This window comes from Accipiter gentilis, chromosome 28 (genome assembly GCF_929443795.1).
Source record: "Accipiter gentilis chromosome 28, bAccGen1.1, whole genome shotgun sequence".
NCBI classification, from domain to species: domain Eukaryota; kingdom Metazoa; phylum Chordata; class Aves; order Accipitriformes; family Accipitridae; genus Astur; species Astur gentilis.
The window spans coordinates 5,421,645-5,447,444 of NC_064907.1; the positions used below are offsets into that span (position 1 = coordinate 5,421,645).

Genomic DNA, 25,800 nt, shown 5'->3' on the forward strand with positions numbered 1-25,800 from the left:
GTGGGGAGTTTGGGGTGGCGAGTAGTTTGTTTTTACGCTCAACTCTCCCCAGTAGAGTATCTTAAAATTTGATGTGCAATTTGGCCACGCAAGGTTCTGTGCTCTTGGCCTGTCCAGGTAGGCAGTGGCAAAGGCAGGGTGACGCAGGGTGACTCTTGTTCTTCCTCTTCTGAAATTTCTTCCCGTGATAATCTTCTCTGGTCATTCCTCCTTTCTTATTCAGCATCACGGTATTGCTGAAGGCACCTATCAAAACAGTTGGACGTTGAAGGCCTTTGAGAGATGCTATTCACCACCCCAATAGATCTGTATTTGTATTTGGTATTATGGGTTACTCATAAACCATATTGATTAAATCATTACAATTAAACTGAGCCAGAAGGCTGGTCAAACTGTGGGGCTTTTTACTCTCTGGAGCCCCTGGATGCAGTGCAAAAGTTCATCCGGCTGTCACTGTGGAAGGATGACAAGTACCAAAAAGCAAACGCGAGAAAAGTGCTGCAAATGAGTTGTCCCACTTGGAACTTGACCTGTGCTAGTTGTGAATGCTGGCAGGGCGGTCAGGCTGGCTGGCTGCAGCAGCACCCTGCGATACTGGCTTTGCCATCGGCAACCTTTTTTTCCGAGGGTTGACTTGCGCTTAGTGCGGGACCCTGGCTCACACTGCCTGTGTTTCACGCGCTCGTTGTTTTCATGCTGGCAGAAGATGCTGGAACGTGTTCTCAGGTAGAGTGCTTGTGGCCTGAAATATAGTAGATTCCAGTGCCCAGGCTTTAGAGCATAACCTTTCTCCACAGAAGTACAATTTGTGTAAATGGTATTATTTATAAGCGTTTCCCTTGAATAACTTTGTGTTGCTCCCAGAGTCTGGTCTTCAGAACTAGCTGTAACCTCCTATGCCGTAAGGAAAATAGGTTATTAGTGCACGCTGCAAGGAGCAACCATAAAACTTTGTTTGCAGGAGAACGTGTGTGCTACAGTTAATGCAGTGGGCTTTGTGTGCCCATTGAAGTGGCTGGCTGTACTGGTTTGTGGCATAGGGTAAGGGTTCTGTTTGATGCCCGAATTGGTCGGCACGTGTAACGCCCAGGAACAGCGAGCTACGTAGAATATCTTCCTTCTGAGACTCCATGGAGAAAGCAGTGCTATTTGAAGAGATGCTTGAACCTGTCTTGTCTTCCGGAGGCTTTTTCGATAACCCACAGAACTTGCAAGACGTAGAGAGCTAAAGTAGTTTGTATTTCCACGTGTGTGGCATATCTCTTCTTTAGCCTCCTATTCAATCTTGTAAGTCACCTGAGCTTTTAAGTGTGTGTGTCCCCCCCAAATCTGTCTTGACATGGTGAAATGTGAACTGTCTGTGGAGCACCGATAGAGGTGTGGAAACTGAAAGGCCTCGAAGTTTTTGTAAAATACTGCAGAGATGTGATAAGGACTGGCAATAGGAAGGAAAGGACTGGAATAAGGAATATGGGGATTTAAGTGTAGAAAAGAATCCGTGTTTTAAGGTGCTGTGTTACGTTCAGGTGATAAGTGTACGGAAAACTACTTTCCAGCTGATGAGCTATGAAAGTCTGTATTGCTTGTGATGTGGAAACATCAACAGTACATTATCTGGAAGAGTTTGAGAGTGAAAGTAGTAAAGGACTTAGTATTCCTTAAAGTTCAAAATAAACACACAAGAAGTGAACAAGACACAAATGATGCCTGAAATCTACTAGAAGACAATTGGCAATAAATAATGAAGTACAAAATCAAGAGCAAGGACAAATGGAAACTCATACCTCTTACTGCAGCGCTAATTGAAATACGCTTTTTCTCGGACCGCATCTTACTACAGACTTACATATCTGAGTAGACTTGAACTCGGTGTATTGGTTTTTTTCCTGTTATTGACCTTATCAATACCCCTGTGTCACTTTTTGTTGGTGATCTCATAGGCATTAGAAAAGTAAAAGCATTGTCCTTTTGCTCTGCTGTGAGATCAAAAACTGTCCTGAGTGCCATTTTTTGAAGGAAAAGAGCTACAGGAGCTGTATAGGGATTATTTGCGGCATACTGATGAAACTTCTGTCAATCTCAGAAAGCAAATCTCAGTTATGGCTGACATGAGTCTATTTTTGCATTTTTTTCTTTATTTACAGTGAAGAATGCAACACCTATCTGCTCAGGTAACGAGCAGTCTGCTGCAGTTTCCAGAGGTGACTACTCAGGCACTTGGGGAAGATGAGATAACCCTAGGTTCTGTGCTGCGCGGGAAGTTTTCTGGAGGTGAGCATTCTGCTTTAAATTTGGTCTCGGTCTGAAGTTCTTGTTGTCTGGAGGTTACCTGAAGCACAGGGTCACAGTATCGACTGTGTCAGGCTGGTGCTGTTAAGATGCATCAGGTTTCGAGAGAACAGCAAGGAAGGAAGTTTTAACTATTAAAAATGCTGATGTTAAAACTTTACAACTAGAAGAGTTAAACTTTGAAATTACAGCAACCTTCACCAGTCTTGTGCTATTCAAATAATTTACTTAAGCATGCTGAGTCAGCGGGCCTTCCTCAATGTCGTGGTCACTCAATTTTTAATTAAATAAAAGACAGTTTTCAAAAAAGTAATAGTGTTGTTTTGGGCCCTGTTTATTTGTACCAGCTCAAGCTCTATGACCATCGTAACACCACATGCTGAACTAGTTCTTCTACAACGTTACAGAGGCACCCCCCCGTTACAGAGGCACCCCCCCGTTACAGAGGCTTTTTTTTTTCCTAGTGTGAATACAAACAGCAAAGGAAGAGGATAACACTGTTAAGCGCTGCAGCCATATTTCCAACGTATTTAACAGGGTGCAGATGAGTACCCAGGGAGAGCTGCTGAAAGTGGCTAAGCAGATTAGGTAGTTGACTTTCTAGGCAATCCGCAAGTAGAGCTAGCTGGGTACCTGTCTGGTTGTCTAGGTGTCCTGGTTTCAGCTGGGATAGAGCTAACTGTCTTCCTAATAGCTGGTACAGTGCTATGTTTTGAGTTCAGCATGCGAAGAATATTAATAACACTGATGTTTTCAGTTTTTGCTCAGTAGTGTTTAGACTAATGTCAAGGATTTTTCAGCTTCTCATGCCCAGCCAGGGCACAAGAAGTTGACACAGGACACAACCAAGGCACCTGACCCAAACTGGCCAACGGTGTATTCCATACCATGTGACATCCCATCTAGTTTAGGAACTGGGAAGTGGGGGGGCAGGAAATCGCCGCTCGGGGACTGGCGGGGTGTCGGTCGGCGGGTGGTGAGCAATTGCCCTGTGCATCATTTGTGCATTCCAATCCTTTTATTACTACTGTTGTCATTTTATTGGTGTTATCATTATCATTATTAGTGTCTTCTCTTCTGTTCTATTAAACCATTCTTATCTCAGCCCAGGAGTTTTACTTTTTTCCCGATTTCCTCCCCCATCCCACTGGATGGGGGGGAGTGAGTGAGCGGCTGCGTGGTGCTTAGTTGCTGGCTGGGTTAAACCACGACACTAGGCTTCTGTTAGACCAGGTAGAATCCATCTACCTGACTGAAAGTGCAGTAATTGAGTTAATACTTCCTCCGAGTTTGTTCAGTGAAAGAAAATGTGTTAAATTCTTTCTGTCATCAGCCCATGTAAAAGATTAGATTTACTCATGCAGTGCCCATTTTACAATAATTTCTTGCTGCCATCCAAATCCCTGCCCCAAGCAGGCGTGTGTCAAGTAAAATTAATAAACTAGAAATGAATTGGTTTAGATTTGTTATCTTTGAAGTATGCTTTAAGACTCGTATTCCCGTATGTATTTAGACGATTTCTAGCCAAAACAAGCCGAATATGGGATGAAGACTCTAGATCAATATGTTGTCATCTTCATCCCGAACAGTCAAAATCCTTCAGTGCGGGAATGACAAGTAGAAGTGCAAAATAATGAGGTTGTTAACATTAAGAGGTAGTGCTGGCGGATCTCCATGGGTGATTTTAAATAATTGACCACAACTAGGGAAGTCGGTCTTCCCTTTGGGGTACTTTAATTGAAGGAAAGGGGCAGTGGCTGCAATTTTTCCGTTGTTTGCAATCTTGTGTTGGAAATTTGCTTTAGTTAGCTTTCTTTTCTCTTACAGGGAGAAGTGGCTTGGCATGGTTGGCGTGTGGTCCTCAACTGGAGGTAGTGAACTATGTGACGGGAGAGCGGCGCTCTGCTTACCGTTTCCGTGGAGTAAAGAAAGAGCCTCCCACCATTCGTGTGGTGAAGGATTTTTCCTGGCAGAAGAGAACGGGACTGCTGGTTGGGTTGGAAGAAGCAGAGGGAAGTGTTCTCTGTCTGTACGACCTTGGAATATCGAGAGTGGTTAAAGCAGTTGTTCTCCCAGGAAGGGTACGTACACTTTAATCGGAGGAACGAAGCTTTTGCGTTGTCAGGTGCTGCGTAATCCTGTTTCAGGAGAAGCTTTGGAGCGTCTCTTTGCAGGCGGTATTTCTTCTATCTTGCATTAGTGCAGACTGTCACTTGAGAGTATCCAGTCGAGAGAGCCTTGGTGCGAACTCTTGGGCTTAACGGTACCATTATCTTTTGAGCTTACTGATGGTAAAACAAGTTTTCTGGGTTTATGGTAGAGCACATAGTTACCTAATTCTCCACTGCCACAAAAAGGCATTGAGAACTATCTTTTTTTGGCCAGAGTGAAAAAGAAAAAAACCAAAACCCCCTGTTCCCAGTGTCTGTAACATACATTTCCTAAATGCTTGATTTCTATATATGATAGAAATAGTGTCTTTAAAATATCTGAAACTTCCATAGTTGTGCTGTAAATGACTTAGACACATTCCCCAGAATCTCGGACTAGCAAGCAGGTGGCTTTAGAGCAGAACAGATTTTTATGTTGACTTAGGATAGGAAAGAAGAGCCGTTAGGGAGTTACTGATGGACTGTCGAAAGATTGACTTTCAGCTTGCCGTCCTTGAATCTCTGCTTATTGAATATTGTGTTTGTGTAGATGGGAGAGGCTGGTGGAATGTTACTCCTTTTTTTCTGTCTTCTATAACCCAGGAAGTCCAATGATGTAATGTCCCCTAGTCTCATTATCTGAATGTAAACAAGGATCAGTGCAAGTTAATAGAACATCAAGATTCACTATATTGTTTTTTTCTTGATATAACTGGAAACAATGCTTTGGTTTTAAGTCTTATGGTCCTCTGTAGTTACTTTCTTGTTTCTGATGTGCTAATTCTGGCTTCACTTTTGAATGATTTCTGTTTAGCTTGTCAAAGAGCTTAAATGCTAGCTTGCAGTTTTCCTGTAGGTAACTGCTATAGAACCCATAACTAATCACGGAGGACCCAGCGTGAGCACTCGGCACCTACATCCGAGTCTGCGATGGTTCTTTGGAGTGGCAGCAGTGGCTACAGATGTTGGTCATCTACTTCTGGTGGACCTTTGTTTGGATTTCTCTTGCAATCAGAATGAAACACAAGCCTCGGGTAAGCCTGCAGTTTTTAAACTTGAATTTGAGAGTGAGAAAACTTGTGTATAAACAATATGCATCCCACTTGGAAGACACTAGTGTGCAGGCATTTCTGACTGCTGATTACAGGTGGCGGTTTGACTTGGTGTAGTCCTGACCTGCTTAAAAACGGGAGTGACTTAATACTCCTTCTAATGGGATAAATGCCCCCCTGCCACCAAGATCCGTATGTCACTATGATGCTTGCCGGTGAGGTGTAGGAATTTTACCACGTTTTGTCAATGCAGCTGCCTGAGAGGAAGTGGTGTCAGAGGCGCCCTATTTCTTGGGAATGTTCTTCTGCTTCTGTGAATTGACTTGGGGCAAATTTTAGGCTTGCTTGTTAAAATGAATCCGACTTGTCAAAAATCGTGCCTTTGGATGACGGGATTCTCTAATTTGCATATTCGGATTGCATGCGCTGTTTTGGCTATTACAAGAGTGGCTTCAGGAGTTGGTGTCGCTTCAGACAGCTTCATCATGAGGCCCAAACGCGTGATTATTATAGAGTCCAGGAAGAATTTGTCTACGAAGGTTACGCTTTTACCTGGTTTTATAATACGATTGAGAATACCTGTCCGATCAGAGAGTTCCTCTGTTCTTTGGAAACATGCAAAAGAAAGCGTTGCATAAATGGGTATTTTGCCCGGGGCGGTAGAATTGGATGAGATGTGTTGTCACATCAGTGTTCAAAATGCAGCCTAAATGGCCTAACACATTAATTCATGGCGTGGTTTTGTGTGTGTAGGTCTAGAAGTTGCCACTAGAATTCCTGCTGAAGTTCCACAAAGAAGAGAAGCTGTGACCAGAGAAGGGAGACATCTCTGCTTTCAACTACAAAATCCTTCAGGAACAGCAATATCAACCCTGTACTACATAAGCAGAAGCAATCAGCTCGTTGTGGGTTTTTCAGATGGCTGCCTGTCACTGTGGAATATGAAAACTTTGAAGAGGGAGTAAGTAGGCCTTTACACCTGGCCATGCCTGGAGGTGCAGGGGTCTCAATTGTTTGCTTACGGAAGCATGTTCACGAAAGAGAACATTTTAGGGACTGAAATTTTGGGTATAATCTTGGAATGTTTAGAAATCCTCTTCTGAAATAACTATGAAAAGTCAAACATGGATTAAGTGGACCGCCTTCTCCCCAGTGGGCTGGGATTGTTTTCCTTCTTGTGCCTGTGGCTCGAGGGATTGTGGAAAGCATGCTTCTTTGGGTTATGTCAAGCAGTTTAGGATGCGGTAGAGCTCATTTTTCTAAGACGCTTTGTCCGATCAGTAGTGTTCAGGGAAGCCAGGAAATGTGTGTATTTTGATGAACCAGGTTTTAGGAATGATTTTGCAGAACCAGTTACTGCAATTAGGGCATACATTGTGAAGCTTAAGTATGTTAATAATGTGGGTTTGGTGGTAATATTCTTTAAAGTGTCCAGGATGAAACTAGTGAGACACGAAATATCAATAGCTGATCTGTGCCTGACAAGATATTCTTTCCTACATGTCAGCCTTGTCCAAACTAGGAGGCAACGTTGTGTGTGAATGAAAATTTGCTTGGAACACTTGGAGATGATGATAAGGGGCATGTAAATCTATAAGCAATAGAAAAATTAAGAGACGATTTTATATCTGCCAAAGAGCAATCGCACGTGAAATATGTGACCAAATTCAGATAGGGATTGGCTTAAGCAAACGTGCAGTGACTCACCAGAAACTGTTGGATGCATAAATAGACAGTGGAGGACGAATTGGGTGGCAAGAATAGATTGTGAAGATACACGTAAGGTTCAGAAGTCTGGAGGAAAAATGCTTTACGTAGCATCCGAGTGAAGAAATGAGAAAGTACTTGTGTTTGGCACTGTCCTAGATTTGTTCAGAAGATAGGCTGCATTTTAAGTTCAATATTGAAGTCGGCCGGAACAGGAGGAACAGTCTTTTGCCTGGCAGCTGAAGTAATCATTTATGTTCTTCCTCCCTAGGCAGAGGAGGATATAAACCCAGGTTATTGCACTTGATGGACAGTAATTTCCTCAGCTCTTGACTGTTGCATAAAAAGCAGTCGCTTCCCTGACTCACTTGTCTGAGATGGAAGTGTGACCTTCTGTACTTTGAGGATAAGCATGGAAGGATAAGCTCTTTTCTCAGAAGATGCTTCTACCCTTCCACAAACAGTTAGGGCCCATCGTAGGCTCACAGGGGTTTTATTTCCTACCTTTTCCCCTTTTCCTTTTTCTTTTTTTCATTTTTTTTTCTTTCTTCTTCCCCCCCCCCCCCCCCCCCAACACATAGGCACCACTCTCAGCTTGAAGGAGGAAGGATTCCTGTCTATGCTGTTACTTTTCAGGAGCCTGAGAATGATCCTCGCCATTGTTGCTATTTGTGGGCTGTTCAGTCTACACAAGAAAGGTGAATAGAAAGTTACGATAAGCCACGGAATGCATTTAAATTTTTTTGTATCTTTGTTCACATACAGTTGATACATGTATATTTGTTTTGTTTATGTAGCTGTGCAGGAGATTCTCTCAGGTATGGAAGGTGTTAAGCTTACAATGCAATTTTTACAGGATTTAACAGATGTGAAGAGGGACCTACTAGTGCCTACCTTCTGAAAGAAGGCAGAGCAACAGTGGCTATATTTTTGTGCTTGCATTCTGAAACGATTTCCTTTGTTTCTTGAGGACTGCTTCACGATTTGTTTGGTACTCGCACCATGGGATTAAAATACAGTATTGCGGATTACCTTGTGCCAACTTGCGCGGTCTTTGGAGCCTTTGTGAGCCAGGTCAGCTCACCTGGCAGAGACCGATCACTGTTCAGCAGCAAAGTCAATGGTTTCCTGCTGGGCTAATGACCCAAATCCGTATGTGGAAGGGTGCAGTGTGTGTATGCAAGAGAGGGGCTGGAACTTTGGTGGGAAGGGAAGGGAAGGGAAGGGGAGAAAGATCTCTCTCTTTCAGCATCAGCAAGCTATTTAATCAGCTCAGCTGTTCACAGAGTGGCAGTCTTCTTAAGTTTGACTTTAAAGCAGCAATTTGTAGTCCATACAACATATTAAAGCTTTCAGATTGTATGGTTAGCATTTGCCCCTGAAGCTGTTAGTGTCCAAATGTCCTCCTTGGTGTTATAGCAGCTACACATGACCAGTTATCTGATGGTTTGGGAAGTGGTGTTTTTCTTTTCAGCAAGAAAACACCAGTCTAGATCTAATAAAATGATAACAGGGCCTCTGAAGCAGCTTTGTAATCAAATGTCATAATTTCTACCTTTTTCAGTGAAGGTGACGTTGTGAGTTTACGTCTGTTGCAGTTAGCATTTGGTGACAGAAAACGCTTGGCCCCAGGACAAGTCATGTATGAGGTAAGGCGTGCATGTATGTGAAAAGATGAAAATAGTGATTTTGTCTATGTGAGTATCAGTTAAGTTGTCAGGGGTGATTTTTACCATCAAAATTCAGTGGTGACTGAAAACCCAATCTTTTGCTGAGTCTTCTTGGGCATGTTTTATACTGCTGCATCTCTTGTAGTGCTCTAAGCACTTGGGCAGGTCGACTGGAGAAAGATGCTTTAATCGTTCTCCAGTTTCACTTTTGAACTTCTGCTTTGCTTTATCCTCTTGTAAAAGTTATTTGTAGCTACAGTCTTAGCAGTGGCAAAGACAATACCTTGTACTGTGTGCTGCTTTGGAAGAAAACCCAGACGTCGATAGCCATTCCTCACGTGGCTACTTTGTTCTGTCTCAAGGCTTTAATGTTAAAATGGGGGACCTTTTACTATTTGGCAATGCTTTGTCTCGGTCATCTTATTTTCCTGAATAAGGTGTGACGAGTGTCAGATTTCACCTCAGAGGGTTGAAATGTTTCAGCAGCTTTGAAAAATGGGTCTACTAAAAACTCCAGTTTTAAAAAAAGCACACAAAGTGATTAAATTATGTGGTTTGCGTTTGTGACCTGAGAAGGCTGTGGTGTCGTTAGTGTAAGACTTTTAACCCTCTACAGACGGTGCAACCAGTAATACATTCACAGGCTTCTAAGAGGTGTCAGGCACCAGTTTCTGGCTTTGAGATATTTTACTCCCCTGCTGTTCCTGCGTTCCTGTGATGAGCATTGTGCAAGGTTGAAACAGGAACCAATCTCACAAGGTAGTTGAAGAGAGAACTAAACAGCTGGACCTCTGGGGGGAAAAGTCAGGTTCTTCAGCTAGCTTCCAGATGAGCCACTTAACACATGTAGCTTCATACCAAGTCTTGCTAACACCTACTGCCAAACCCCGCCCCAAACAACTCCCCCCCTGGAAAAAAAAAACAACAAAAGAAGCATTAGTACAGGATCTGTGTTCTACAGAGGACACTTGGAGTGTCGGAATACTTCCCTGTAGTCACAGATTGGTCAGTACTACGTGACTGTCTGCCTGCGTGACTGGCTGAGTCAAGTTTCTTGTCCGTCTTCCGTGGCAGAAAATTTCAGAGTTGTTCCCAGTTGCCAGGCCAAATTTGAGTAAAGGAGGAGGAATCTCCTGTTGACCCTTGTTCGTTGAAGAGGGTGCACAGAAGCTTGAAAGAAAGCTTGAAATCTAGTGCATCCAGGCACGGTCGTGGAGCGCACCTTTACGTTTGTCCTACGTGATGCTTGCAGGTGGATAGAGTATACAGCCTCCACTTCCACATCAGAGTCTGACGAGTGCATCTCATTTGAAAACTGTCTTCAGATTTTACGGGTCAATAAAGTCATTATTTGACATCTTCCACGCAGTGGAGTTCCTTAACTTAGATTTGCTTGCCCCAGTGGAGAGCTTAAAATACACTGTTTTGCTTCAGAAGTTGTCTTAGGCAGGAATGGTTTGATATCTTTTTTCCCTTCCCCTCAGCCCTAACTTTGGGAGGGACTGGCTCTTCCTAGATGAATAAAAGTTGAAATTTCTAGCGGTTAAAATTCGTCTCCAAGAGGTTGATGGAGTTGTAGTACTTTATCCGACGAAAGGGTCTTTTGGCATGGTGGACCTGTTCAGGACATCTTTTATGATAAACTGTGTTTGGTGATTATTCCTTCTGCAATAAAAATGGGATTCTTTGCTTAGGCTTCATGCTAGTTTTTCGAAGAGATGGTTTAGATTTTTCCTATCTACTCTGCACATGTCTGTTATTTCCAAAGTTACTTGATAAAGTAGAAGGAACTGTGCATACTTCAGAGCAAATTTTAGCTAGGGAAATGCTATAATTTTGAAAGTGCGCAAAGCCCGTTACTATTTGACGCTTCATTCTCTTGCATGTCAGGTGTAGTTTCTATTTGCCATCAGAAATAAGCTCATGGGAAATATACAGTACAATAGGCATATTATATTATACATATCCACATTCTTTCATATTTAGCTGTAATGTATGTTTTTATCTCAAAATGACCTTTTCTCTCTCCTTTTATTTTTTCCCCAGGGTCTGGAATACTGTGTCGAAAGATACAGTTTAGGTCTCACAGGTGGAGTCTTTCCCTTGAGCGGGCGGGCCAGCGATATTAAATTACTTAGCTGTCAGACTGTAGAAAAACTTACCAAACGTGTCGACAGAGAGGATAGCGTTAATGCAGGTTTGTTCTAATGTCCCTGTTTGGTTATTCTAAAATAAGTAGTTTTGGAATCTAAGCAATGAATGCTGTTCTGTACCCCAGTCTGTGAGTCTTGAATACCTTTACAGACTAGCTTGTTGGGCTTATTTAAAATGGGTGCTTAAGTTATATGGGACTTCTTCAAAGGAAAAAATAAGTTGTATTTTATGCTTGCTGACATGCTATAGCAATGTATGGTGGAGTCACCTGCATGATGCTTGCCAGTCGTTTTATTCCTCCAGCTGTCATCTTTGAACAATAAGATGATGCTCCCCATTGCTTAGGAGTGTTACCTGAATTTTTCTTTCCCTGTTCCAACCTATGTCTGCATCTGCATCCAGCTGGTGGCCGGTCACAAGTGGTGTTCCCCAGGGCTGGGTATTGGGGCCAGTTCTGTTTAATATCTCTGTCAATGATCTGGACGAGGGGATTGAGTGCACCCTCAGTAAGTTTGCAGATGACACCAAGTTGGGTGGGAGTGTTGATCTGCTTGAGGGTCTACAGAGGCTCTGTGGAGGGATCTGGACAGGCTGGCTCAATGGGCCAAGGCCAACTGTATGAGGTTCATCAAGGCTAAGTGCCAGGTCCTGCTCTTGGGTCACAAGAACCCCATGCAACACTACAGGCTTGGGAAGGAGTGGCTGGAAAGCTGCCTGGCTTTGGGCCCCTCGCTACAAGAAAGACATTGAGGTGCTGGAGTGCATCCAAAGAAGGGCAACAGAGCTGGTGAAGGGTCTGGAGAACAAGTCTTACGGGGGGCAGCTGAGGCAACTGGGGTTGTTTAGCCTGGAGAAGAGGAGGCTGAGGGGAGACCTTACCGCTCCCTACGAGTACCTGAAAGGAGGTTGTAGCGAGGTGTAGTGTTGGTCTCTTCTCCCAGGTAGCAAGTGATAGGACGAGAGGAAATGGCCTCAAGTTGCGCCTGGGGAGGTTCAGGTTGGATATTAGGAAAAATTTCTTCACTGACTGGGTTACGAAGCATTGGAACAGGCTGCCCGGGGGTGAGTCGCCATCCCTGGAGGTATGTAAAAGACAGGGAGACGTGGCGCTTAGGGACGTGGTTTGGTGGCGGACTTGGCAGTTGGGTTTAGGGTTGGGCTCAATGAGCATAAAGGTCTTTTCCAACCTAAGCAACTCTATGATTCTATGATCTGCCTGTCCATTTCTTCCTCTCTAAATCTAATAGGTTCCTACACCTGCAAGTTCTTAAAGCAATAGCTTTCCTTGTCCATATGCACAGTTAAAACTCCTACGACGTCTTTCATTATCTTGCAATAATTAAATGTCCATCTCTGGGTTTACAACTTCTCTTATGCTCTGACCATATTTTTGAGCCCGCTGCAGTGATAACTTTCATGGCCCTTTGTTTTGACTGCATTATTCACCTTCCCTCTCTTCTTACTGGCCTTTACTGATGTATGATGTTTACAAAGAAGACACTTGCATGATCTTTCTAGGCTACTTCTGTTTATCATCTTTGACTTAGTCCTGAAGCGGCAACTTGCATCTCTTTTGTGATGCCACCCTCTGTCAACAGTGTGTCCAAATCTAACAAAAACCCCTTTGGATTTTCTCCACTCGTGTCACGTTTCTGAGGAGAGTGCCTCCTAAAAGCTTGTTAAAAACAAACACACACCACCACTCCACCACACCCGACAAAAAAAAACCCAAACCAAAATAAGAACAACAAAGCCCCTTTCTGTCTCCTTTTTATGAAGCATGAGGCATGGAGAAATACCTGTAATTTCTCTGATGGTTTCTAATTAGCTCTTATTCAGAATCTGTTCGAGTGAAGTTCTAGGCACACAGGAGCTGCTGTTGGATGTGGGTTGAGGCTAGCAACGAAGCTGTCTTCTGAATTATGAAATTAATTGGTATCTTCAAAGGCACTTGCAGCAGCTACAAAACGGAAGCGGCACAGGTGTTCACAATGAAACGTAGTAAAGTGTGTGAGGATCCCTAAACGTAATGATGAATTCAGCAGAGAACAGAGAAACATTTTGCCAAACAAACTGTCGCCCCCTTCCTTACTCTACTAGGGTAAATGATATACCACATCCTTTGCTTCCATCTGGAGAATGCGTTCTCCCCAGAGAAGACAAACCATTCCACTTATTGAGAGAAGTGGAGTATAACATTGTGAATGTTTTATGTTAAAATCTTTATTCCAATTTCCCGTTTGTTGGGTTTGGGGTTTTTGTATTTGTTTTGTGTGATAATTGTGTTCGTTCATTCTGAATGTGCTGGAAAGGAGCTATTCTTAAAACCTGTAATTGAGTCCAATCTGGAAATTAGTAGTGCCTGCTGAGTGATACAAGAAGAGGGGGCAGTATGACTGAAACCTGTCACAGAGATGTTTGCTATTCCGTACATTTTTTTGTTATTCTCAGTGAGTGTTGTGCTTCGTGAGTGATATAACAGAATTAAGCCAAAATAGGAAGTGGTGTTTTAAACATATCAGCTATAGCGTTATTTTCTACAAACAAGAAACAATGTCTTGTCTTTTACAGTAGTATCGCCTGACACCAGTGTATCAATCTTCAGCTGGCAAGTGAATACATGTGGTCAGGGAAAACCATCTGCTTACTTGGGTGTATTTGACATTAATTGCTGGTATCATGCTCACATGCCAGATTCACTAAGGTATATTTTTATTAAGTTGTTTTCAATATCCCTACAAATCAATCATTTGAAAGTCGGTGTTTAGCTCATGCACTTGCTTGCTTTCAGGCCAGAAGAACTCCTTCATCATTGCCCCTATTTTGCGTTGTGGTCACTGGATACTGTAATAAGCATGACTTCTCCAAACCCCCTTTTGGATATTCTGGTACACGAGCGGAGTCTAAGTCGGGGAGTTCCTCTTTCTCATCCACTACCTGAGCAGTTTTTTCATCCAAGCTCCTACAATTTTGGTAGGTATTTCACTGCTTTTGATAGTGATAAGCTTAAAGTGAGGTCAAATGCCATTTATTGGTTCTCCTGTTCATTGTTTGTCACTCAAAACCCATCCGAAACCAAAAAGCCCCAAACCCTCACAAGCTCAACCCTTGATTACGTTGTACTAACAAGGTGTTTAATGCTGTGACACATATCTGACAGTCTGCTGAGGTTTGGGTTTTGGTGCTTTTGTAATGTAGCCTGTGAAGTGGTGATGGTCATCAAATGAAATGAGGTTGAACTGAAGCTCAGAGCAGAGCACCTCGCTAGCACTAGAGATAAAATTTCTACACGCAGTAATTATTTTCAAAAAAAAAAGTTTGGAAGTGATCTGACGAAGAAAATGGGTACTCAGTTACAGCTTTCCAGATACTGCTATTTACAAAACGTAAACTGGTCATAAGCTAAGTGCGAGAGTATGGAAGGCTGTCAAACGTTCATTGTCTCTGCAGGTGGTACGTGCTTGCTGAACTCCGGAGTTGTTTATATGACTTGCATCGGCTTCCAGAAGGAGGTGATCTTTTACTGTATCTTTATTGAGAATGGCAAGAGATGAACCTTTCCTCTGTTTTCTATTGCACTGCTTTCAGTGTCGGAGATCATTTTATGCCCATCCTGCCCATCCACACGCATGACGGCAATTGTGTCCTGCCAGTTTTATGCAAATGGTAACATTTTAGGTGCACTCTTGGGACTGTAAAACTACCACTGTCTCCTGTTGAAGCACGCTGAGGGATTGAATGTCTAGAGCGGAATACAACGTTGCTGTTGTAGGAGCAAGAACAAAAATGTTGTGGAAGTTGGGGAAAGCTGTTACTTCTGCATTACCCATCAGTGGAACTGCGTCCATAGTCTTGAGTTAGGGTTTTGATGCCTGATTAACTTGAAAAAGGAGGGCAGAATGGAGAAAATGAAATATTACTTAACTGTTTGAGAAGAAATGATTTTTTTTTCTCCCGCACTTGGCCAAACTGAAACTTCCAAGCCACTGCACAGCTTGTGACAAATAATTTTGAATTAAATTTCAGCTCACTAAGTGTTTCCAACATAAATCGACTTGTGCACAAACAAGCACAGAAAGGGTCCTCCAAAGCGTGATTTGGAGTTGTGTGCTAGCTTTAGCTTATACAGAATATATTTTGTGTCAGTGTTCAGGGTCAAAAAAGGTCTGTGTATTGACAGAGAAGCTAGAGAATACTTAATTAAGCATTGCAAGGGCTGACCTTTTGTTTTACAGGATATTTTTTATAAATCGTAGCGGTTAGTTTGGCTGCCGTCTTTAAGACTCTACATAGTAGTGCTTACTGATGCCAGCTTTCTAACAATTTAAGCGAACATTTGTATTATTTCTCTTAGCGATTATTCAGAACCTTAGTGACTGGATAACACTGCTGTCTTAATCCGTAGTTTTTGATTAATGTTTCAGGCCTTGAATTTTTTAAAGAAATGTGGTCCTTTAAGAAGTGAAGCCATTCATGATAGCTACAAGAGGTGTCTTGTAGCTGGCTTGCTGCCTCCAAGACGCGTTGATGTCCAGCCATCCAGTTTGAGTCAGGTGAGTGCGTATCAGGGAATCAAGGGGGAAATACATCCATCTTGTCTGACAGGGCTGTAGAGGCTACAAGACATGATAATCTGATTTTCCTATTATTCGCAAGTTGCATTGAAATGCAGGTGTTGACTTGAGTTAGCAGAAGTTACAGTATTCTTCAATCCAAACTACCGAGTTTGAGTGGGGGCAGCCCTAAGAGATCTGCATTGAGAGACCCATCTCTTAATTCCGTGCCACAGATGGGCACAAGGAAGCGTGCAGGCAGTGCTGGTCATGCGCAACATAAAGCATCTTTCCCTCACAACAACCTTCACCCCATCGGTTTCTCAAAGCATTATGTTCAGTGCAGTAGCTGACTATGGGGGTGTCTCACTCGGATGCGAGCTGTTGCAAACATCAGCTTGCTGCACTAGACGTGATCACTTGCTTCCAAGGAATTGGGCTGTGGTAAACAATTACTCTTGTCAGCTCTGCCCGACAACTTCATCACCGCTCCCCCTCATCTTCCCTTCATCAGTAGGCTTTCCTGCAGCCTCTCAAAGCAGATCTTCACCTCTGTAGCCTCGTAGCCCAATTTACTCTGCTTAGAGTGCCCCCTTGTTGCTGCAACACCTGCATCGCCTTTATCTCATGACACCCACTATCTTCTCTCTGCTTTGTCCCCCCATAGGGACTCCACCCCCCTCGTCACAGGTTTTCCATTTGCAGTGCACCAACCTTTCTCTCTCATCTGAAGAGTTTCATGAGAGACGGAGCCTTTGTGATGAACAGCCCCTCTTCACCCAGGCAGGATCCAAGCTAAACGATTAGCTAGCTGGTCGTCACACAGTGGAGCCATTAGTAGGAAGGGGAGAGTGGTCTTCTCACTGCCCTCATCTTCCTGTCTACTGGATTGTTCACCAGATTTGTGGAAATGCGTTAAGGCAAATAACACTTCTGCACAGTGTGGTAGCTAAAATAAGTTTCTTGGCAAGCTGCCCTAGCCCACAGACTGCTTATTTTGCAAGCCTGACGTAGACTCTTGCATTCAAATGGGATGTTCTGATGTCAGCTCCGATTTGGAAATAGCTTGGGAAATCAAGACGCGTTTTAAGAACCTTTGCTGAATTGTGGCCATATCATTCAGAGACTTGTTATGCATTTGAGCAGGGATTTCTTTTGAAAGTTAGTAAGACAAATTTCAGAGTTAGGGTCAAGAAGCTGGGTTTGGAGTTTTGTTTGCCACCATAAGTAGTATCTGGTGTGTTTCCTCGTCTGAAACCCATTTTCAGAAAAAGATGGACATATCATATGTGTATTCTAATGGGTAGAAATTGCTTTGAATGTAATGATTTTGCCTAGAAGGGAAAGCTACTTCTGAATGTCTTTAAAAAAAACACATTAAAAAAAAAACAAACAAAGAAAAAAACAAAAAGAAAAAAGTAAAATTTTATGAAGGCTCATTTCACCTGAAAGAAGTATCACAACACCAGCTGAAATTAGCTGCTACTTAATAATCGCACGTCTGTGCATAGCTGTGCATTATCCTGCTCAAGGATTACCACTGCATTATAATACAGTATTTGAGCAGCCTAAAATTTAAACCTATTAGAATTTAAATGTTTCACGTCTTTTTCTGTCATTTTAGAAAATGATAAAGTTTTGGGTGTCTGAACTGCTTCATGTCTTCAGAGTCTAGGAAGCTGCTTGACCTTAGCTTCACTGTTTCCGTGCAAGCGTTGCACCGTTGTCTTTGCTCTGTCCCCTTCACGCATTCCTGATGGCAAACTTCTACGTGCAAAATGCGTGACGGGTATTAGCAGAGGATGTTACCGGAAACAGTTAATTGGAACTCAGTAAACTGAGACTATACTGCAGAGGCATGCAAATAAAGGTTAGAATCAGCCTTCAGTAAGTTGCAATGTTAGAGGAAAAGTTTAACGTGTTTCTCAGACCAACAAGCAGTGCAGCCTGTGGCTAGAGTCAAGAAAAGGAACGTGGAATTAGCTGCGTGTGTACTAGTGGACTGTGTGATGCCTGAATGAGTGTACAGTTAGAAACAAACGCTTGCTGTTGCTGGTTCAGATACTGAAAGCATGTAAGATTCTCAGTTTATTTTGTCGGTTACGTTTAGGAGGAGCGGTTAGAAGCGGTATTGTCAGCTGCTGTCCAGACAGGTTCTTTAGAACTTCTGACTGGATGCATTAAACATTGGGCATCTGAAGGTAATATTTCTTACGTTGTTCTTATGTTATCTATTTTTCTAGTTTGCAATTGTCGATTCATTTCTTTTTTGTTTTCTTTTTTTAAAGCGCAGCCAAGTTCTGCTGCTAATTTACGGTTTGTTCTTGAGTGGACATGGAACAAAGTGATCTATGCAAAAGATGAGTTTGACCAAATATGTGAGTACTAGTGTAGTCATTCTGCAAACATAAAATGGTTCTTTCTAGTTGAGCGTATTCAGGAATGTGGCGGTATATGGTACCGCACGGGGTTCTTTAAGTGTACTTTGAAACTCTGAAATTGCTCTGCAGGCTAATGATGTAATATTTATTCTTGAAAAGGTGTTCCGCTGTTTGATGGCTCTCGCAGATTTGTTGACCCGCAGACGTTACAGTCTCTTCAGCGCTGCCAGTTGCTTTTGAGCAGCCTTAGCACGGTCTTAACCTGTTTTCTAACAGAAGCACAAGAGCTTACTGGAAAAGGTTTGTAATCGTATCTATGAAAACTTTGGTATGTTTTACTCAGATTTGGAATTATGCTTGAGTTGTAAGTGTGGAAAGATGAGCTTCTGTTGGTTTTGATGATTGGAAGACAGCCAAATTTAGCTGGGAGAAGGGGCTTAAATCTGAGAAGTTGGGACTACCACTTAATATGCGTTGATTTCAGGGAAATAGTTGGTTGTGGAGTTCATGCAAGTGGGTAGGGGAGGCTACATTCAGCAAGAAGCTGTGTAAGCAGCTGGGTGGAGATTCCAGCAACCGGATGTGGTAGCGCTGCAAATGATTCCTTTTAATTCTTAGCTAGCAATTTATAATTGCATGCGAATATTGTACTGCAAATTGCTAGAAAATACAAAGGAAGCACAAATGAGTAACTTGTGAAATAAGTTACTTGAGTTTCTGTAGCTTTTTATGTTATCACTTGTCCTTGGCATATTGAGGGGAAAAGAAGACTATCCCTTTGCTACGGTAAAAATTCCCGCTATGTGAAAAACAAGTGTCTTATTCGTGAGTGTATTTAATAGTTCCAGCTTTAGGGTTTTTTTCTTTTAACCTTTAGTGAATCTGGTTCTTTGTAGGGGTTGCTTTTTTGTTTTGGCGGTGAATGTGTTTTTTTTCTTCAAATAAGAAGGTGCTACAGAGCGCGAAATGCAAAGACCACGATTTCTACCGCGTTGCTTTTACACTTTCTATTTGGGATGATGAAGGGGGTTTTGTAAAAATGAAAGGAATTGGATAACAAAAATCATCTTATGCCTTTTTTTCAGGTTTTGCTGACTTGACAAACAAGCAGGTGGTAACTGGCCTCCTTTCTTTGTATGCACGAGTGGTCATCTGGTTCTGTCGATCCAGTCTCCTTCCAGAGGGTTTAGGTAAGCATAACCTGTAATACATTTGTAACAGGGAGACTATCCAGTAAGTGATTCCAATGAACACATGCTTAGCCGTGTTTTTGTAAATGTTTTGTCAGTGCTGAAGTTCTGTTGGTGAAACGGAGATTCTCCTGTTTTTTTCAAATGCATAGTGTAGAATAATGCAAGCAGTTTCTTTCCTGGATGTTCCTTAGAAAGAGCAATAAGCCTCTGACTTGAAGGAGTTGCTTGTGTCCACAGCTTGAAAGACTTGGGATTTTAAACAAATTACTGTTACACAACAAATACGGGAATGCTTGTTTTTACAGCAAAGGCATTACCTGCGTGTTTGGAACTTTTTATTCATTGCTTGAGGAAAAAATACACCTCAGCAAGACTTCTTTATTTGGGTGGATTATAAAGTCTATCGTCAGCCTTCATTGTCTCACAAATGCTCACAGGACATGTTTAAGAAACCATTCCCTTTGAGAATTGTCCTTTCGGTAGTGAACTTGCGCTTACAGTACGTGTTCTGAATGCTACCTCAATTGTAAACTTGAAATGGCACTTGACAGAAGAGGGAATTGAGTCTTGTGTCTTACCGCTCCTTTAGCAAAGGCAGAAAGAGGATTGGCTTCTTTCAAAGTTGGAGGCTTGCCTGTGTGCTTCTTGATGCTTAGCTCGTATGATCGTCTGTCTTTTTAGTCAAACGTTTCAGTTTCAAAATGTGATATTGCTTCTTTAACTTGCTTTTACTTTATTGCCTGTAGATGATGATGCGCGTTTGGGTAGACCTTTCTACAATTACCCTCTGATTCAGAGCTACTACGCTGGTCATCGGCAGAAACTTGAGCGTTTATCAAGGTAAGCCTTACAGGAGAACTCGAGAACACTTCCACTGTGAAATCAGAAGTGGCAGTGAGTGGCTTTGCTATCGACAGTTGGTATTTGCTCTTCACTTCAGTGATGCATGCGTTCTCTTGAACACGGAGGTTACTTTCCTGTGTTACAATATTTGTATATACCTCTGCTTAGTACCATTTGTTGGCATCCTTGTTTCTTGGTAGCGTACATAATCCAGCAGCCAATCTGTATCATTTGGTACTACTGAAAAAGGTCATGTGTTCAGGAGAGGGTCAGTGATCTCCCGTTCAGCAAAGCACGGCATTCACAGAACAGGTGCTTTGGACAGAGAAGAAAGCAAGTTTTAAAAACAAAACAAACCTCATCTCGTTTATTGAATAGTGAGCAAGGCTAATAACTGTATTGGCCTAAATCACAAGTACATTTGTGTGATTTAATGAGATAGAGTTCGATGTAGTTGGCACACCTAGCATTCTACTGGCTGTTGGATAAAAGTCACTTGCTGAATGTGAAGTCTCTTTGCTGCGCTAGCTCACTAGCATATAGGTGATATGCCTTGGATTAGACGATAATAGATTTTTCTTTGGAAATTGTGCTGAAAACTAAATAAAGAGCTAAAGAAGCTTAGGCTATGGCACTGCAAACAAGAAGAGGATGCTGCAAGATGAGTTAAGGTGCAAGCTGCGGTGTAGTAGCTATTGACTTTAAAGTTCATCTTACTTAGCTTACTTCTCAAGTAACTTACATACCGGCTCAGGTGTTCCTTAGAAGCATACAAGCTCCAGTGTGCTCTTTCTGCTTCTTATGATGGGGAAATGAAAGGGTAGTGTCCCAGTCAGCCAATGATTGCGATGGACTTGTGAAGAAAGCAATTTTTAAAGGTTCACCCATCCGTGGTTGTAATGGTCTGTGCATAGAAACATAATGGGGATGTGCATAGAAACATAAATGCTGCTTAAGATGACACTAAACTTCACCTGTATGCTCAGCTTTCTGAAAACAACTTTTTTTCAGTAAGAAAAGTGAGATGCTGAGAACAAAATCTGAACTTTCCGTGGTGTTGTCTTCTTCTCACAGCTGTGTATTGGAACACTCCAACGGGAGGCATTAGACTTGCGTTAAAGAATAGTCCTGGTATTTTGACACTGTTGCGTTTCCTCTGTTAGACAGTAGGAGAGTGGTTATTTCTGGCACATAAAAAACTTAGTTCACACTTCCTTTGTACTACAAGACAACAAAAGAGAAAACCTGAAAACGAAAAGGTCCCTTAGTAGGAGAGCTTTCCAGGATGTCTATTTGGAATTCCTCTAATAATTCAGTATGATCTAACAAAGATCTTTCATCTGACTCAGACATTCCTTTCATGTGCCGTTTCAAGTCATAATCATGCCTTTGTGTGTTTGTCACTTTCTTTGCCTCGTGGGAGCTTTTTTTTGTTTGGTTTGACTGGAGGAGATCTGTTACACTGAGAGGCTGGAATCAGTGTTTGACTCTCCAAATCCTTGCTACCTTTTGTTCCAGAGGAAAATGGGATTCTGACTGCTTGATGATTGATGGAATGGTTTCCCAGTTAGGAGACCAAGTTGAGAAGTTGTGGCGGAGAGATGAAGGAGGAACTGGGAAATACCCACCTGCTAGTTTACACGTGAGTGTTATGTTCACTGAAAACAGCAACGAACCCCCCAAAGCCCCACCCAAAAGCCAATGATTCATGAAAGACAGGAGTTTTTAAAAAACTTTTGATTTTTCATTTTCAGGCACTGCTGGATCTCTATTTGCTAGAAGGCATTGAAGAAAGCTACAAACATGCAATTGTATCCTTTCTCGTTATTTTTACTACACCTTCAGTATACGCACATAAATGTTCTTAAATGTTTGTCACCTGCGTGTTTAATAACGTTTTTGAATTTATGCTTCCAACACAGTGCAAGTGAAAACATTTAGTTTAGAATGGAGATGTGGACAGGAGCATTGTTTTATTTCTTTGTACTGTGGATTCTTGATGGTTTTTTTTTTTTTAATGTTTTGTTGCAAAGTCTTTTCTGACATGCGAAAACAGGTTTACTAAGAAATGTTAAAGATAAAAATCTCCCTTGGTTTTTCTCAAAACTTAGCACAGTTTTTAATTTTTTAAAGCACCCGTATCTGTAGCAAATGGCCGCTTACTAGGATGATGCAGTAATACGTGCTGCTTGAGAGCAGAAGGATTTCTAACCGGTACCTGATTTTTGCCCAAGTCTTCCGTCTTCCAGCCCAGATAGCAGTGCTTGCTTTTGTTCTGTTAGAAGTGCAGGCACACGGAATAAGAAAGAGAGAGAAGAGAAAAGTCATTGGGCAGAAACTTAATTTTTAAGCTGCTGAAATATACAGAATTACATGCAGTTTTGTGGTTAGGACCTGACCGTCCTCAGGTTATAATAGCTCAAAATGGCCAGACTAATACGGCAGTATTTTCTGCTTCCTACCACTTGTATATTCTGATTTCACTGTGTTTTTCGAAACATGATGTGATAAATGTTTGGTCTTCCAAATTTGTTAGCCTTAACTAGATACTTGATGTCAGACAATTTACTTGCTGCTAGATATCACGCATTCCTTTCCGAATAAAACAGAGACGTCAGTCAACTCCTTCCCAACTGCCTTTGCTATCCCCTGGGGACTTGTTAAGCTTGTTGAAGGCTTTTGGCTTCTAGATCACAATGATTACGAAGTAAGTACGTTACAGTTCAGTTAGACATCCCTTACAGTCCAAAGCTGTAATCTGTAAAATGATTTTAAAAAATCGGTGCTTAGCTGATAACAGGTGCTACAACATTAGAAGCCCTTTTGTCATACTGCTACGACATCTTCAGCAATAAGTTATAATCTGAAATTTTCTTTTAGCCACTTTGACAGGAAATTGATTAAAACAAAGAAGAAATCAACTTTAATAATGCTTGATACTTGAATTTTCAAAGCCATCCATTTAGGTTGTTTTCAGCAGACCGATGGAGCGCTTTCTCAAAGACAGTGTTTTAGGTACTTTAAATATTAAAACGATGATCATAGCAGCAAGGTTTGAGGCAGAAGACTGCAGAAGTGACTGTTCAACCTAATTCATGTTCTTTCTGATGCTGAAGGTTGTTCTTTGCCTGTCACGAAGTTAATATATCTGTTTGTCTGGGAGAATAACTTATTATTTAGTAATGTATTTATAAAAAGTGGTGTTTGTACACAGAGATTTGGTTACTCTGGAAAAGTGTGAACTACTCCTTTTAAAACACTCGCTTTGTTCTGTACGGCTAACTGGATTTCTTTTTTGCAAATACTTGAGAATTTTTATTTACAGTAGTTAGTCATCTAAGTTTATTTAAGACACATCCACCCTTACTTAAGATACTTTTGAATGTTCTTGTGGTGTGTGTGCATGTGCATATCGTAATACACCTGACCTCTAACCTCTACAGAATTCACTGGCCCTGCTCTTTCATCCAGCTACAATCAAAACTGTGTCATGGCAGCACAGGAGAATTATTCAATCCCTGATGTGCCAAGGAGAGCATAGGCGAGCCCTCAGATACCTACAGATGATGAAGCCAGCAATGCCAAGCAGCAGTGAAGTGCGACTTTTCCTCACTGTGTTGTTGTCCAATAGGTAAAGAAACCTGTCCCACCGTTTTGGCATTCAAATATTGTGAAAGGTGGAGAACAAATAATACGAATCACCATCCCCTAAATTCCCTTTAAACTCTGAAGACAGTAGTTTGGGGGCATCTTTTTGGTTACACTATTAGTAAGCCTTTACGTCTCAAAAAATTTAATTACAGTTGCGTGGTGGAGGCTTGGGGTCTGTTGCGGCAACATGCCACCAGGTTAAACATCGAAGAGCTGTTAAAACACGTGTATGAAATCTGTCAGGAGATGGGACTAATGGAAGACTTACTGAAGCTACCTTTCACAGGCACTGAACAAGTAAGTGTGGACACGACAAAAATCTTAATGGTCTCTTTGAAAAGAGAAGAGGCAGAATCATAACAGATTTTTGAAATGTGTTATTTCGCATAGGAGTGTTTGGAGAAGATATTACAGAGCGACGCTGCTGTTCGGAATCCTAGATTTCCTTTAGACCACCATGTGCAGCGTGCCAACTATATCCCAGTGCTGCAGTCGAATCGTTCAATGAACGTTAATCTTACGGTAAGCATGAAAGTTCTGTCAAGTGTGCAGGTTTCTGGTAGGTGTTACTGACCATTTTTGGTAGTAAATAAAATAAAAATCAATGCTTTGTTTTTTGTACCATTCTTTGAAATACTAGGAATAAGTTTCTGTTACAGCTGAACCTAAAAGTTGAACAAAATATTTCACTACTCCAAAGCTACTGCATGAAGTTATAAATTAAGTGTTGCAGACCATTGTCAACTCCACTTAACATAGTTTGTTTGCATCTAAGGAATAATGGTTTAGAATGCTGAACGCTGTTTGTGTCACTCCTTTCTGTGGCATGAAGAGTATGTTGTATGTCATCTCTTGAATCTTGCACACAACTTTATTTTTCTAGCTGAGAGCAGTCTGGATGCCAATCCACAGGTAAAATCTGTGTTCTCAGAACAGCCAGATTAAATTTTGCGTTTTGCAAACTTCTATTATGAATCTGTGATACGTTTTCTGTTTTCCGGAAACATAGTTTTCTAGTGAATCGCACTTATAAGGTGGTCTTGGAAGATTTAGGTCCTGCATTTGAAAACTTTCCTTCGGCCAGAAGGTGTGTGTAGGTAGCCTTTTCTTACTTGTTTTAATATTCACATCATTGCGTCCACCGTAATTTGCAGTTGCCCTGTGCATTCAGTCATCTCAGACATTGGTGTTTCAGGAAAAAGACAAGGGAAAGCCTGCTATTTCGTAAGCCATTTGAAAATTGCAGGTGAGAACAAGCGTATCGGAGTAAGGTTCTGCCGAGTGCCAGAATTGTTTCAACCAGAAGTTGTAGGTTCTGTTCTTATCCTAGTCTGCCGTGCCCTTTGCTGAAATTACCGGGTGGAAATGGTGTGTGCCGAGGAGTAGAACTTGCTGCTCCTCTGTGCAGTGGCGGTATTGTACAGTATCTGTGGAGGAAATGTACTCACTAATTAAAAATAGCAGAGATAGTTGTGTGCAATGAACTTCTTGTAATCAGTTACCTTCCTGCTTTATGCTTTTTGTTCATCAGAATGATGGTGAGCCTCGCTTGAGAGAGGGAGCAGTTGCCAGAAATTCTACATTGGACCAATATGGCAAGATCCTTCCTAGAGTTCAAAGGAAGCTGGCCGTAGGGAGAGCCAAGCCTTACCACTTGCCTTCATCGGTCTCAAGAGAAGGTAATTTTTAGGGGAGGGAAATACAATGGACAACTGACCACAACTTTGATCACACAAGGCTGATATTTTTTCCTCTCTTGCTTTACAGTCGCAGGACCAAAGCCGTTATCAACAGTACCAAAACAAGCATGTGCAGGAAATGTGCATACGTTCATCAGTAATGTATTGGCAAAAATTAGAGAAGTAGGGGTAGGAAGTGAGCAGAAAACCAGTTGCTCACGCCGTGATAGGTAAGCAGCCTTTTAACAAAGTTTAGTCTTGAGCTGCGTGTTTGGAGGGGGGGTGAGAGAGAAATCCACTTGAATTATGTTAGTGATTTGGAGGGAAGGGGCACCTGAATAAAGCTTTCCTTGGCCTTTTTGCACCTACAAGATATAACATTTAAGAATCAATTCATCGTAAGTAATACTTGGAGCGAGAGTTCTTCTGCTATGATAATCTCATTTGTGCAAATACATCTATTTACATTACAGTAAAT

The 25,800-nt window shown here is 41.9% G+C and overlaps 1 protein-coding gene across 1 annotated transcript; it reads left to right on the forward strand.

The window, feature by feature from the left end:
• Positions 1-2,148: 2,148 nt before the first annotated feature.
• Positions 2,149-25,556, forward strand: LOC126051516 (protein ELYS-like). The gene is made up of 24 exons (XM_049830832.1): positions 2,149-2,271; positions 4,117-4,370; positions 5,296-5,473; positions 6,245-6,452; positions 7,780-7,896; positions 8,763-8,847; positions 10,915-11,065; positions 13,594-13,726; positions 13,814-13,995; positions 14,473-14,534; positions 15,447-15,575; positions 17,686-17,776; positions 17,864-17,953; positions 18,116-18,256; positions 19,042-19,146; positions 19,896-19,989; positions 21,511-21,634; positions 21,747-21,803; positions 22,553-22,699; positions 23,436-23,623; positions 23,796-23,940; positions 24,034-24,165; positions 25,175-25,322; positions 25,411-25,556. Exons 1-24 carry the CDS (start codon positions 2,151-2,153, stop codon positions 25,554-25,556), a joined length of 3,228 nt encoding a protein of 1,075 aa, XP_049686789.1. The 5' UTR covers positions 2,149-2,150.
• The last annotated feature ends 244 nt before the right edge of the window (positions 25,557-25,800 follow it).